Genomic DNA, 15,755 nt, shown 5'->3' on the forward strand with positions numbered 1-15,755 from the left:
GAGGGGAGGGGAGAGGACAGGTGAGGTGGGAAGGGGAAGGAGGGCTGGGTAAAAGAGGGAAGCCGGAGGTTTCCACAGCCACTTACCCTGAACTGGTTGTCGGCGTTGGCTCTGGCCGAAGGATCTCTTCCCCAGCCCTCCGCGGTGATGGAATTTGTCCAAAGATATCCATGGGCTCCACTGGCAGGGAGGGGCACTGAGAGGGGGGATAGCCGGTGGCCAAGGAAGTGAAGGCCATGGGAGGTCGGAAGCTGGGACTCCCTCCCCGGCTGCTCTGGGCAGGAGATCCTGTTGACGGAGTGGACTTGCGGGAGAAAGCAACCGCTGCCGGAGGCTGCAAGGTGATCTCGGACATTTCCGCCTGCTGGATGAGGCCCGGCCGCGGTCTGGCACGTGCTGTCAGCTCTGGGGAGCTGGTGCGGGAGCTGAGAGGGCTTTGGGTCAGGGGGGAAAGCCGTGAAGGTTGTAGCACCACCTGATGTAAACTGGGCTCAGCCCTCCTGGTTTGCCGAGGGCTGGGCCGAGGTCTAGGTTGGGGGTCATACCACCTGGTGTCCAGGCCGAATGTGCTTGTGCCGCTGTGGCTGACTGACTCGGATGGCCCGTGGTAAGGCAACACAGGTATGCCCATGCCTTGACTGGTGTGTCTTAGCTGCCCTTGACTCGCCATTGGTTGCATAGGTTTGTCCTGCCACTTGGTGGCAGTGGGCACGGAAGGTTGGCTCCTACTCGGTGACTTGCCAGTCCAACTCTTTGGTGCCTCCAGGGCCAGAATGCCAGGGTAGGATGCAGGGACCTGGAGGGAGGAAGGTGGTGGTCCCCTCGGAAGACTGGCCTTTGGCTGCATGCTCTCAGCCATTTCGCAGTGGTGGAGCTGGTGAGGAAACATGATGGGCGAGGATTCCAGGCCACTGAAAGGGAATTCGGCCCTGCCCCACGGCTCAGGAGACCGGCCCCCCGTCGGAGTCTGGGTCAGGGGCAGTGTGCTGTTGGAAGCATTCTCCCCATTCTCCTCTGGAATGGTGGGGTGGCCAAAGGGCCCTTCGGGGTGCAGAGGGGGAGAGGACATGACGGAACTCAGAGGGCTGACCTCTGGCATGTAGAAAGGAGGCGGGTCCATCTCCCCGGGGCTGCTGCTGCTGAGGTAACCATAGTACGGACCATGGTGGAACGGCCTGGGGGCTGGAGGCCTGGCCTGGCCAGTGGCCTGGAGGCGGCTCTCCAGGGCGCTTGTCCCCTCCAGACCTCGATGGAATCTGGGACTGTATGCTGGTGGCTGAAGGTAAGACTCCTGGCTGGAAGAGAGAGGTGTCAGTTGGGACTTGAGGGCTGTCACAGAAGAGGGCATCACGGGGTCATCGTTCTCTTCATCGGACTGGCGGAACTCCGGGTACATATCAGTCTCTTCCACAAACGGGAAGCCCTCTATCCGACGAGTCTTGAGCGAGGGCTCCATTTCCGACGGGTCCATGACAAACCGGCCATCTGGCCCACGGCTAATGAGTTCGATGGGGGTGGTTGCCTTGGCTTCTGCCTCAGCCTTGGAGACACTGTACTTCTTGCTACTGATAGCCCGCTTGGTCTTCTTGTAAAGAGACAGCTCCTTCTCCTTGCTGGGGCTCAGCATCCGCTTGCCCGGTGGGCCTTGGTCATCGGAGGACTCCGAGGGAGGTCGGAGGGTACGGATGCTCTCGGGGCTCACCTTGCCAGAAGACAACCTGGACCAGGGAAATAAGATGAGAGGCAGATGAATCATGGAGAGGGGACTGACACAGGGGCGGTCTCCTCCATGCTTTACCCTCTGCTTCATTAAAAGAAGTAGTAGTAGGAGAAGCAATGGAGACATTCAGCGCATATGTAGCATAAACAATGTACAGGCATCCCCCCTTATCTGAAACCGATACAGCTCCAGCTGCCACTGTAGATACCAGAAACTGTGAATAGCAGCACACCCTTCACAAACCCCCTGCCCTCCCTTGTGCAAATGACTTATCTGGTCCCTAATTGCAGCCCTCCTGCCACTGTCCCCTGTGTTTCTGTGCTGTCTGCAAATACTAACAGGAAGCGCTAACACAAAACAGGTTGGAGAGATGAAAACAACAAGGTGTTGAACTCTATGATAAGCATCGTGTTGCTTTCAGACCTCCTACCTGCCTTCTTCTAGTGCTTCTGATTCCTGTTAATATTTGCAGACAGCACAGAAACAGCCAGACACAGGGGACGGTGACAGGAGGGCTGCAGTCAGGGACCACATAAGTCACTTGTGAGATGGGGCATTTGTGAATGACTGAAACTGTAGACATGGGATCCATGGATATGGGGGGGACAGGACGGGACAGACACACGTACCACTTAATGTTAAGAAAAGACTCCTTGCATGTTGACAATTAGCCCTGAGAGAAGGTAGTATCAGAACATCTCCATCCAATGCACGTTTACTTAGAATTAAATCTAGCCATTTCAGTAGGGCTTATTCTCACATATATGCTGTTGCAGCCTAATTTTCTATCCCTGGTATGTAAGTTCCTTACATGCAGGCAGGAACTTACATGGGGGTGCATTTTCAAAATGCATCCTCATGCGTGGCAGCCTGAAATGGTATAGTCCAGGAAGGACTCAGGCATCGATTCTGCTGAATAGCTCTGAACGAATCTTAAAGTTTGTCTTTCAAAATAGTTAAATTTCTACACATCCAGCAAAATCAATGGCTGACCCCTTCCTGGAGTGTTGTGTTTTCGTGAAAACATATGTTCTGTTAACTTTGGAGAATATTATCCAATGATTTATTTTACTACGTAATCTGCTTTGTGAACTACTCTTGCTGAAAAGCGGTAAATTAATATTCTCAGCAACAGCAACAACTCACAGGCACAAACACAACACCAAGATACTTACGGAGACTCCAGACTTTTCCTGCAGTGGGTTATTGAGAGAGGAGGATCTGGAAAAGGTGGGGGGTGGACAGAAACAAGGAAGAGATCACTAAAGGGATACAAAGATGACCACAATAAACATGAGCAACAAGAAAACATGTTTTGATTTATGTGACATTTAAACCAATTTGGATAACAAAGGATTCAGGCAGCTTCTTAAGGCTGATACAAAAGCAAATACTTTTAAAATATACGAACTCCCAGATGGGTCCCACTGGGGTGGGGTGTAGTGGGAGAACTCCCACTACAATGAAAAAAGTGTATTTCTTTGTGAGACTTGGGTTTGTTCTCTCATAGTACAAATGAGGAGGTAAACCTATTTCTGGGTTGTATAACTTCACACTGCAAATTTGGGATCACAGGATTGAATGCTCTTCTTTGCAAGAAAATCCCCCGCATGGAGCAGGAAAATCTTTCAGCACAACTTCCTCCCGGACATCCAGTGATCAGGAGGTAATTTATTTATCTGCATGTAGAAACTTTCAATCATGCAACTCCTGCCTCCAGCCGTCTCACATGGTACATCCCCAGAATAGTGTCATTTCCTCATTTACTGTTGTAGTAATTAGGCCTTAGGCTTCAGTTATACATTATATGTCTTATAACATTATGTTCTTTTAATATTTCTTTAGTCTGTGGAACCCCTTGCCACAGGATGCGGTTTTGGCATCTGCCTTTAAAAGGGGAATGGACAAATTTCTGGAGGAAAAGTCCATCATGGGTTACAAGCCACGATGGGAATGTGCAACCTCCTGATTTTTGAAGTGGGTTACCTCAGAATGCCAGATGCAAGGAATGGCACCAGGATGCAGGTCACTTGTTGTCTTGTGTGCTCCCTGAGATGTTTGGTGGGCCACTGTGAGAGACAGGAAGCTGGACTAGATGGGCCTTTGGCTTCATCCAGCGAGGCTCTTCTTAAGTTCTTATCACAGAAGTTTTGGGCATCCACTGGGTGATCCTTCTATATCCCTTAGGCTGGGGCCACAGCTCGGTGGCAAAGGATGCAGTCCTACACACACTTACCTGGAAGTAAGTTCCATTGACCTGAGTGGAGCTTCCTTCTGAGTAATCATGCATGGGATTGGATTGCAACATCCCCATATCAGATTCTGAGCCAATTTACAGTACAATCCTCTGCATGTCTACTCAGAAGGAAGTACCATTATGTTCAATGACATGTACTCCTAGCAAAGTGTGTTTAAGATGGCAGCCTTGTTCTTAATCTCATTAGCCCTTTCCCACCAGCCTTCTATCCCAGTGATTTTCAATCTTTTTCATCTCATGGCACACTGACGAGGCACTAAAACAGTCAAGGGACACCATCAGGTTTTTGACAACTGACAAGGCACACTATGCTGCCAATGGGGGGCTCCCTTCTCCCATTGGCCCTACTAATAAATGACCTTCCCCCCAAATTCCTGTGGCACACCTGTGGACCACTCGCAGCACACCAATGTGCCATGGCACAGCCGTTGAAAATGGCTGGTTATCCTATTAGAAATACACAGTTTACTTACCTTACTTCTAACAGTGCACTTTTCTTCTCCACCCTCCAGTCCTTGCTTTGGGTGTGGTACCACATTGTCAAAGTGTGTTACGTGAATTTGTTTCTCTTGCCCCCAGAAAAAAGAAAGGACGATGAAAGGGCCCACAAGAAAGACTTTGCAAGGGTTGGTTTGATCGCAATAGCCCTCATGAAGATTATAATTCCCATTTGCCCCTTCACCTTTCTTTCGGTTTGGAAAAAAGAACTACAAAACCAAGTTGGGCAGCGTACATTAATTTTGGTATGCTGCACGCAGAACAATGAGGAATAGGAAGAAAGAAGCCTCCAAGCGCCACTGCGTGTGTGTTCAGGGGTGGAAGACTGGTGGACAAAGTGCTTAGAGCAGGTATTTTCAACCTTCTTCAACTCACAGCATACTGAGAAGGTGCTAACCTTGTCAAGGCATTTTCTTTGACAATTGACAAGGTACACTGCTCTGCTGGCTGGAGGCTCACATCCCCCAATGAGCTTACTAATAAATGATCCTCCCCTAAATGCCTGCAGCCAACCTGAAGACCATTTGTGGCACACCAATGTGTCACAGCACACTGGTTGAAATACCCGGCTTACAGCCCAATCCTATGCATGTCTACTCAGAAGTGAGTCCCATTAGAGTCAAAGGGGCTTACTCCCAGGAAAGTGTGGATAGGATTGGGCTGTTAGAGGGTGAAAGAGCTGGCAAAGGTATTCAGCAAACAACAAAATGGCTTCGTAAAATCCAAGCTTATCTCTCTCAAATGGGGGGGGGGATCAGATAATTTCCAAATTGTTTAGAGACGAGCCGGATCCCAAAGGATCCCAAAAGGCCGGATCCCAAAGGATCTCCTCTATGGAGAACTCGTGCAAGGAAAGCGCCCTACAGGTAGACCACAGCTGCGATACAAGGACATCTGCAAGAGGGATCTGAAGGACTTAGGAGTGGACCTCAACAGGTGGGAAACCCTGGCCTCTGAGTGGCCCGCTTGGAGGCAGGCTGTGCAGCATGGCCTTTCCCAGTTTGAAGAGACACTTAGCCAACAGTCTGAGGCAAAGAGGCAAAGAAGGAAGGCCCGTAGCCAGGGAGACAGACCAGGGACAGACTGCACTTGCTCCCAGTGTGGAAGGGATTGTCACTCCCGGATTGGCCTTTTCAGCCACACTAGACGCTGTTCCAGAACCACCTTTCAGAGCGCGATACCAGAGTCTTTCGAGACTGAAGGTTGCCAACGACGATTATTAGAGACGAGCGCAGTAGCTCGTTCCACAGCTCAGTCAACTATCCTCCATAATGGAGGTGCACCTTCAACCTGCGATGGTAACCCATCACCACCGAGCGAGACACAATCCTGGGCGAGCCCACCTTTTTTGCGCTTGAGTTTTCGCTTGCGCTGCTTGTTGACAAAGCAGGCGGCGAGGGTGCTGAAGAGGATGGCGGCAGCGAGGAAGCAAATGGTGGCAACGATCCCTGCCAACACTGGACGGGCCAAGCCTTCGTCTGTCAAGTCTGGCGGGGAAAATATGTCTGGCAGAGACAAAAAAAACAAGAGGGTTTTTGAGGATGCTGCTCGAAGCACTTGCAAATTCCGGAAAGTTCTGAAGAAGAATGAAGTCTAAAGAATGAACTGAAAGTCTTTTCGGGGGGCAGCTTCAGCTGCATCTGAGACCACGTGGGATGACGCCATGCAATGAGCTCTACATTTATCGTGTCGCGCTGCTCTGAAGGTGATTTCAGGGTGATTATTATCCCTTATCTGAAATGCTTGGGACCCAAAGTGTTTTGGATTTGGGACTACAGGTTGAGTATCCCTTATCTGGATTGCTTGGGATGGGAAGGTCTCTGGATTTTGGATTTGTCTGGATTTTGGAATAACTGCATAAATATCATGAGAAACACTCTTGCTCTTTTCACCGTTACCCACACAGGTGTCTGCTGGCCGCTGACATTTTTCCACTGTGTCTGTATAAACTGTATAAACTGTGTCTGTTCTCAACTGTGTCTGTAAGTTGAGAACTTACAACCCGTACCCGCACTATACATGGGAACGAGCACAAGAACTTTTACAGTTCACACTACAGAAAACAGATCTTGGATAAAAAATGTCCAGATTTCTGAATAGAACAGATTTCAGATAAGGGATAATTTACCAATATTTGCACATACATAACGAGCAAGGCTGGCTAAAGGAAAGTGCTGGTGAGATGGCTGCTGTGATTTCCTCTAAAAACACTATCAGGGCTCCGAGACTGCTGCTGGGTGCCCTCCGCGCCATTTGTCGCTCCTGTCTGGAGCCCCTCTCAAGGCTTAGGTCGGTCTGTAGGCCACAGACTTCCCTCATGCAGTAGCACAGGGAAAAAAACCAGCCAGGCCTAAGCTGGCACATAGACCTCAGGTCTCCCTCATACAGTAGTACAGGGTGAAAAAAAGCCTGCCAGGCCAAAGTTGGCACGTTTATTCTGGCCTCCAACTCCTTCCAGTTAAGGGTGGAGACAGGCTCTGAGTGCTGGATAGCCTGGGGCTCCCTGCTAGGGTTTGCCATGGTTGAGCCTTAAAATGGACCCCTTAAAGAAGGAAGGGCGGGAACGACGCCAGAATTCACCCACCAATGCCTTCAGTGATGCTTGTTTAGCGCCCTGGTGAGCCCGGTCAACCTGCTCCTTAGCCCATTTAAGGAGATAGCTTCAGCTACGGTCGCATCTCCGGTCTGAATTGGCAGCGGAGGTTGGAAGCCAAAGCAGCCATTGGAAAAACCAGGCTTCAGCAGTTGAAGAGTGACGCTGTCTCCTCGCGGAACACCGTGGAGGCCAGGCGCTTTTGTGCAAAAACAAAAGCACATCTTCTGGCAGGGTTTAAAGACCCATTTGTTTGGTCTGGTCTTTGGGAGGGAGGCACTGCTTAAGGACCCCTTACACACTTTTGGCATTTCAATCTTTTCTTTTATTGTTATCTTTTAAGTGGTTTTTATGGTTTTATTTTAACAAATGATTGTAATGTTTTATCTTTACGCGTTTTGTCCCTTGTACACCACTTTGGGTGTTTAGAAAAGTGGCATAGAGGGAAATTTTTTACCTCAGAGGGAAGAGACTTAACTCTTTGAAAGTCACTTACACCCACCCACCCCTACAAGTTTATTCATAATACTAACTTTACACAAACAATGTTGCTCTTTCCATTAGATACATTAGATACCCCATTCCAGTGGGGCTGTTCTTATGTTCTTATACTCAGCGTGTGGTTGGTCTATAGAACTCCTTGCCACAGGATGTGGTGATGGCGTCTAGCCTGGACGCCTTTGAAAGGGGATTGGACAAGTTTCTGGAGGAAAAATCCATTACGGGGTACAAGCCATGATGTGTATGCGCAACCTCCTGATTTTAAAAATGGGCTATGCCAGATGCAAGGGAGGGCACCAGGATGAGGTCTCTTGTTATCTGGTGTGCTCCCTGGGGCATTTGGTGGGCCGCTGTGAGATACAGGAAGCTGGACTAGATGGGCCTATGGCCTGATCCAGTGGAGCTGTTCTTATGTTCTTAACTACAATTCCCAGGAAGCCTTGCAGGTCTCTTGTTATCTGGTGTGCTCCCTGGGGCATTTGGTGGGCCGCTGTGAGATGCAGGAAGCTGGACCAGATGGGCCTATGGCCTGATCCAGCGGGGCTGTTCTTATGTTCTTAACTACAATTCCCAGGAAGCCTTGCAGGTCTCTTGTTATCTGGTGTGCTCCCTGGGGCATTTGGTGGGCCGCTGTGAGATGCAGGAAGCTGGACCAGATGGGCCTATGGCCTGATCCAGCGGGGCTGTTCTTATGTTCTTAACTACAATTCCCAGGAAGCCTTGCAGGTCTCTTGTTATCTGGTGTGCTCCCTGGGGCATTTGGTGGGCCGCTGTGAGATACAGGAAGCTGGACTAGATGGGCCTACGGCCTGATCCAGCAGGTTCTTATGTTCTTATCTTTTCTAATTCCAGATTTTGCCGTCAGGTGGACATGCTCTGATCAAGATGCCGCTTGAATTTCAGCAGAGGTGTACCACCCCTGTGGCAAAGCATGGTGCATGCCCTGGGTACCATCAGGGGGTGCCAGAGCATGTGCCCTGCGGGCAGCCGGTCGGGCGAAATCACCTGGCCGGCTGCCAAGTGCGCACTCGAGTTCCAACTGCTTTCCAGTCGGGAAGCAATTGCAGTGCATGTGCCCTGTGGCAGCCAGTCAGGCAAAATCACGAAGCTGGCTACCGAGCACGCACAGACTTCAGCTGCTTCTCTCTCAGGAAGCAGTTGAGGACTTGCGTCCTGTGGGCAGCTGGAATGCAAGCGCGCTGATGGCATCATGGTGCTGCATGGTGTCATGACATCAGGCATTGCCCTGGGTGCCATGAGCCCTGGGTATGCCATTGCATCTGAGGCCCTTCTCTGGAGGAACGGGTGACCTCGGGCACTACCTCTCAGCCTCCCCTACCTCACAAGTCTGTTGTGAGGACAAGAGAAGGGGAGGAACTATGTACATCAACCTGAGTTCCCTGGAGGAAGGGCAGTATGGAAATGAAATTAATAATAATAAAACTCAGCTTTCAACATCATTTCACAAGGCAGCTACACAATACCAAACCACCACCAAACAACCAGCACCCAATTAAAACAGTGTTGATAAGTATAAAATAAGAACTACATTGAAACGAAAAGCAACAGAGAAATGATCTCCATTCCCAGGTGCCTGGTAAAATAAGCATGTCTCAACTGGTTTCCAAAAAGAGGGCAGGAAGAAGTCAAAGATGGTTCGGGGGGGGGGGGGGGGCTTTCTAGAGCAGAGAAAGTTCTACTCTTGGGAAGACCATCATATTTGTTTGATGGAGCATGAAGCAGAGCCTCACCCACAGATTGAGTTTGCAGCTTGAGTTGCAATCTGGCTCTGGTAAGGCGGTGGGGAAAATCTTTTCTTACCTGTGCTGGATACCCCGGCAATGTTGCTGGGTTCGCTGATGAGGTCCTGCATGACAGCCAGAACTCGGAACTCATACCATGTGTCCTACAACATAAAGCACAACACACACCATCAATTAATGGTCCCAATGAACAAGGAATGCGTCCAGCAACCGTGGTACCAGATGGCCCCATTCTTGGCTTGGAAATAAAACAACTTCCTTATGGTGGCAAAGGTTTTGCTCCATAGAATGGGAGGCCAGTCACCTGTAGCATTCAGCTGAAGAGTCACCTGATTTTACGTGTTTCTTCAAAACATTCATACCTTGTCTTTCTTGAGAACAACTCAAGGAGCTTTACAATTAATTGAAAATCAAAATCAAAATCAAAACACACACACACACACACACAAAATGATAGTTCAATCCATAGCCAACTATCAAGCAAACCCACAAATGGAGCAAAAAAAGCAAAGTTTTTACACAAGTGTCTGGAGGGGATAAGAAAGGGGCAACTGAGCCTCTGTTGTGGGAGAACCTTCCTTCGAGTCAAGGCCGCTACTGGGAAGACTCTGCTCCTGGTGGATGCCCTACATGTCTCAGAAAGCACCCGGAGCAAGACTAAGTTGACAACGGAGACATACAGGAAGGTACATACAAATGAAGATGTTCCATAAAGTATTCATGCCCCAAGCCACAGAGGGCTTTGCAGTCTTTATGGCCAAGGGAGATTGAAAACTGCTTCATTATGATAAGATGAGTCTAGCTTCCTCTTACCTGAGTCAAATCCTTGGCAAAAAAGTCACTGTCACTCCCCAAGATGCCATCGTCTAATATCTCCCATCTCTCTCCTACCCGGAACTCCATGATATAACGGTCAATCGGAAAGCTATGATTGGCTGGAGGAAGCCAGGACAGGAGGACTCCTTGCTGTGTCCGATTGGCTGTTAGGCACCTTGGTGGAGTAACGAGCACCAGGGGTTCTGGAGTTGTTACAGGGAATGCTGAAGACATAAATGAGAAAGTGGGAAGAGGGGACAAAGCAAACATTTTAATGGATGCAAGAAGAATTGCCCAGGGGTGGGAGGAAAGGCCTGGGCTTGTACTAGAATGGGCACCAAAGTTGTGCTGATCTCATCCTTGTGGCACTCTTACCAAGTGCTTGGCCACTACTCTTAAATGGTCCTATTGTTTCTCCCTTGCTGCCCAATTATGCCTGGCAAACTCTTCCAGAATACCTATTTTGTGCCACTTCTCTCTTTTCCTACAAATACTTCCTCTATACCCTTGCTTACTGGGCAAAGAGGCACCTTTCAAAGTGGTTTCCTCTTCTATTCAGCAGGGGGACAGCAACTGTCGCTCTTCACCCCAGCACAGTATCTGGTCTGGTGGCCATAGCTGGTGTCTCTTATACATATTCTTTTTGACTGTGAGCCCATTGGGGACAGGACACAATTTATTGATCTATTTTACTTTGTGAACTATTCCTTCGGAAAAGCGGTATATAAATATTCTTAATACTGTAATAATACCCACCTCTTCCTTGATACATTGATTTAGTCCCTTATTTTATATTTATACAGGTATTTATATACTGCCTTTCTTGGTCGTCAGATTCATCCTCAGACTTTAATCCAAGGCGGTTTACATAGGCAAGGTGTTCTAAACCCCTGTAGGGATTTTTACAATTGAATAATTCTAGTCTTTCATAGAACTCCTCGTTCCAGCTGGATTCCTTCCCAGTCTGGCCTCTCTCTGGCCCTTTGCCTCCCACACTCCACTTGACGGCAACTCCTCTCTGCCACCGAGGGTCAGCTCATCAGTATATCAGCGTGTGGTCAGTTCTCGGGTACTTCCGGTTGTTTCGAACTGGCGGCCTCAGATCTTCAGGCATACAAGGCGGCAGCTCTACCAACTGAGCCAGACCTCCTGCCCCTTAGGCCTCAACAAGACTGAAACCAAGTGTAAGTATGAGCCATTACATTTGCACATACTCCCTTCCATTAGCATAGTCTTTCTTTTCCTTCACTTACATAACTCACTCATTGTCTGCACAGAAAGCTACTCAGGTCAGGAACATTATGAACCTAAGAAGTTCTTTCTATCAATTACACCCAACGTCATATTGCCTACACTGACTGGCATCAGGTTTCCAGGATCTCAGATGGGGGCCTTTCCCACTTCTACCTGCAAATGCCAGGGACTTCACATGGGATTTTTTGCATGCAAAGAATGGGGTCTATCATTGAGCCATGTTCCTTCCCCCTAGGTTGCTTTGTAAAGAGCCACATACACCAATGACATTAGGCCAGTGTTTCCCAAACATTTTAGAGGCCCTAGAAGCTGTCAAGGGGTGTGGTTACAATGGTGATTGGGCAGCAGTGCTCTCCCCCAGTAGCAGCTTATTTAACCCTTGATGCACATGGCCTAATCTGTCAGTTTTGCAAACCACCAAAAATTGGGCCATAACTGTGGTCTTGGACCCACAGTCTGGGAACCACTGTGCAATTCCATTCTTTGAAACAATAGTGCAGGGTGTGGTTTCATTCAAAAACAGAGCTTCAAGTATTCGCTGCGCTGGGTCGTGGAAGTTCTCTTCTCTGGGTCTCACCTAGAGTGTTCACAGTGACCACTTCACTGAAGGAGCTCGTGCCCAATTTGTTTTGGGCCAAGACACTGAACTGGTAGGCAGTCTCCGGTTCTAAGTTATCCATGAGCAGCCAACTGGGACCAGCCGGTACTGGAAGAGAGAGCCAGTCATGAGGTCCAAACTGTGCCCGCTTCATCCTGGCAAGATAGAAGAAAGACAATCCAAGGGACGGGTTCTTTGGGAGGGAAGGAATCAAAGAGAAAGAGATCGAGAAACAAAAGAGGGCAGAGAGGAAAAAAAAAGAAAAAGAGACAATCCCTTAATGAACAATGGAGCTGCTTGGGAGATGGGCTCAATCACACCCAGGAGTCTGTGCTTACAAATATATATATACCGGAAACTGCAGATAAGGGGGAACCCTATCTCTGTCATCCCATCCCCCCCCTTCATGTCTTGCTTTAAGCAAATGCTATAAGCAGAAAACTTATAGCAGGACAAGCAGGCAGGGAGCATGAAGGCTAAAAGGGAGACTAAGAGCAAATGTTATCCTCCTGTTAAGAGTTAACGATCACTCTTAATCTCCACGCTAGCCTGCAGGCTGGCTGCCTGCTTGTCTTGCCTTAAGCTTTCTGCTTCTAGCATTTGGTTAAAGCAAGACATGTTATTGCTTCACTCGAACGTAATGAAGATAAAGTAATGGACCAGGGGGGACAGAAAAAGGGTTCCCTCTTATCCACAGTTTCCGGTGTCCACTGGGGGGGCAGAAATGTATCCCCCACAGGTACTGGGGTACACCTGTATTTTAAACTCTGCACCAATGTAACCCAACTTCTGTAGCAAGAAAACCTGGGTTATGAGACCTGCATAATTTCAGATTTGCATGATCTCTCGGTGATTAAGGTACTTTATTCTCCCTAATAATGAGGGGGAAGGAAGTAATTTAAAATTCTGAGCTTCTCATTCTCTGTGAGCCCACTTGTTCAGTAGCTGCTTTGGCTTCTCAGATTTCCACAGGCACTGCCCACACACTTTCAAGCACATCTTCGCAATCACAAGGACTAGAAACTTGCTATCTTTTTAAATTGAAGTTAAAATTCATAGGACGTTAGCGAACATACAAAACTGCCTTATATGGAGTCAGAGGATTGCTCCATATAGCTGAGTATTACCTACTCTGATTGGAAGCAGCTCTCCCCAGAGTCTCAGGAAGGGTCCTTTCAGATTGGGATGCAACCTGATACTTCTATTTGCAAAGCATGTGCTATACTACTGTACTTACTGAGCTATGGTCTGTCCCCACATTACTTTCTATAGCTTCACTGCACTTAAATAGCCCAGAAACAAGCTTGTTTGTGCTGCAAAGAAAATATGTCAAGATTGCAAGAATTGTTGTTTTGCAATTGGGGCTATGAAAGGAGACTGCATTGGATTTCTGCTTAGCCCTCTAAACTCAGGCACAAGAACCTTTCCATTCTTGTGGACAAGAAACAGCGACACCCCCGACAGCACAATAACCATCAGAAACTATATGTGTTCTCTGCCTGTGGGAGTTCCCTGATTATTTCTTGTGGCAAATCAAAATGCTTCTTCCAGATGGCTTTCTGTGCTACAGAGTTGGCTCTGGGATCAGACACACAGGTGGAGTCTTGGCTGGCTTGTGTATCATCAGCTGGGCTGCCAAGTTAGCCACACAGCCAAGTGCTGCCTTCAGCAAAGCTCACCTGTTCAACAGCCCCAACAAAGGAAGTGCCTACATTGTGATTTCATTTACTCCGGCTGCATTCCAGGTTCTGCCGATGCAAGCATAACTGAAGGCAGAGCGGAGGAGGAATGAAATGGACACTGTAAATTTACCTGAAAACTCTCTTTTGCATTGTTAATATTGTATACTTTTCCTGCACCAAACACTTGCTTCTAGGGAATAGAAACCAGCAGTGGCAGCATGTAAGGAAAACCCGGTTGGATCAAGTCAAAGCTATCCAGTCCACTATTCTGTTTCCCAGGGTGGCCCACCAGTTGCCTCTGGGAGGCCCACAAGCAGAAGAGGCGGGCATTCCCTACCAATGGTATTCAGAGACAGAGTGCCACTGAACCCAGACGTAGTGCAAAGCCGTCATGATTCACAGCCATTGATAGACCTCTCCTCTCTGAATTTGCCCAATAAAACCACCCAAGCTAGTGGCCATCTTGTGACCACAGGTTGATTGGCAACCTTCAGTCTCGAAAGACTATGGTATAAGCCTACATAACCCGATATTCCCAGGCAGTCTCCCATCCAAGTACTAACCAGGCCTGACCCTGCTTAGCTTCCAAGATCATGGTATAAGTCTACAGCACCTGGTATTCCCAGGCGGTCTCCCATCCAAGTACTAACCAGGCCTGACCCTGCTTAGCTTCGGAGATCAGACCAGATCGGGAGATAGTGTTCAGTATAGGGAGATGGTTGGCAACCTTCAGTCTCGAAAGACTATGGTATAAGTCTACAGCACCCGGTATTCCCAGGCAGTCTCCCATCCAAGTACTAACCAGGCCTGACCCTGCTTAGCTTCCGAGATCATAGTATAAGCCTACAGCACCCGGTATTCCCAAGTGGTCTCCCATCCAAGTACTAACCAGGCCTGACCCTGCTTAGCTTCTGAGATCAGACTAGATCTGATACAGCTATGTGACCACAAATGCCTCAGATTTTGTATGTGCCATGTGAAGAAGTACACAACCCACCCCCTCGGTATCTGCGGATCCGGCACCTGTAGATATGACTCACCATGGAAAGCCACTTCCGGTTTGACCAGCAATCCAGAGGCGGCTTTCTGAGGCCTTCGGTAGGCCTTCCAAAGCCTGCCGAGGCCTGTGGAGGTGTCTGTGGGCTTTAGAAGGCCTGCTGGAGGCCTCAGAAAGCCACTTTTGTTTTGCCAGAAGTGGCAAGAATTCACATATCTGTGAATACCTGTGAGGGGTCCTGGAACAGATACCCTGTGGATAATAAGGGAGGACTCTGTACTTGCTTTTGTCTACCCTAAATCTTCTAGTATTGTGGGGGGGGGGGGGGAGAAAGAGTCTCTCTCCACTTTCCCCACACCATGCATATATTTTTTAAAATTCTCAGTCATTCCCCTACTTAATTGCATTTTTACATTTTTAAAAAATGCCCCAGCCTTCTGAACACTATGGCTGTGTTCTCTTATGCACCTTTTCCAGTTCCAAAATATTCTTCTTGAAATGCGGTGATCAGAATTGTACACACGATTCCAAAAGCCACAGCTTTTTTTTCAGGGGCATTGTAATATTAGCAGTCTTATTCTCAACCCCTTTCTTAATGACCTCTAGAGTGGAATGTGTATTCTTTGCAGTTGCTGCACATTGAGTGAATGTTTTAATTGAGCTACCATCATGACCCTCCACTCTCTTTCCTGGTTCATCACTGACAGCTCAGACTCCATTGGTGCATGGGATTCTTTGCCCCAACATGAACTGCCTTACATGACATTGAACTACTTGAACATGCTGTTGGCATCCTTCAGTCTCGGAAGACTATGGTGTCACACTCTGAATGGTGGTTCTGGAACAGAGTGTCCTCTCCAGTGCGCGAAGCCTAGGTAAAGTAGGTATGGAGGATAGGCTGTTACCCATGCAGCAAAACCCCCCTCTCCACATCGCTGAAGTGGTCCAATGGAAAGGTAGAAGCCAATACGGTTGGTTCCAGCGGCGTCGCAGGAGTTGCCAGAACGTGACTGTGTTCAGCCATGAACTGCCTCAGGGACTCCGGCTCCGGATTTTGCCTCGAGGTTGACTTCTGA

At 48.5% G+C, this 15,755-nt stretch overlaps 1 protein-coding gene across 1 annotated transcript in view; it reads right to left on the reverse strand.

Moving 5' to 3' along the window:
• Positions 1-15,755, reverse strand: part of IGSF9B (immunoglobulin superfamily member 9B) — a 113,518-nt gene that overhangs the window by 12,681 nt on the left and 85,082 nt on the right. The window contains exons 13-18 of the mRNA XM_066639419.1: positions 11,980-12,155; positions 10,146-10,372; positions 9,391-9,475; positions 5,819-5,980; positions 2,896-2,941; positions 87-1,718 (exon numbers count right to left, since the gene is read on the reverse strand). Coding sequence (XP_066495516.1) covers positions 87-1,718; positions 2,896-2,941; positions 5,819-5,980; positions 9,391-9,475; positions 10,146-10,372; positions 11,980-12,155 — 2,328 coding nt within the window. The remainder of the gene's footprint in view (positions 1-86; positions 1,719-2,895; positions 2,942-5,818; positions 5,981-9,390; positions 9,476-10,145; positions 10,373-11,979; positions 12,156-15,755) is intronic.

This window comes from Tiliqua scincoides, chromosome 11 (genome assembly GCF_035046505.1).
Source record: "Tiliqua scincoides isolate rTilSci1 chromosome 11, rTilSci1.hap2, whole genome shotgun sequence".
In the NCBI taxonomy this organism is placed as follows: Eukaryota; Metazoa; Chordata; class Lepidosauria; order Squamata; family Scincidae; genus Tiliqua; species Tiliqua scincoides.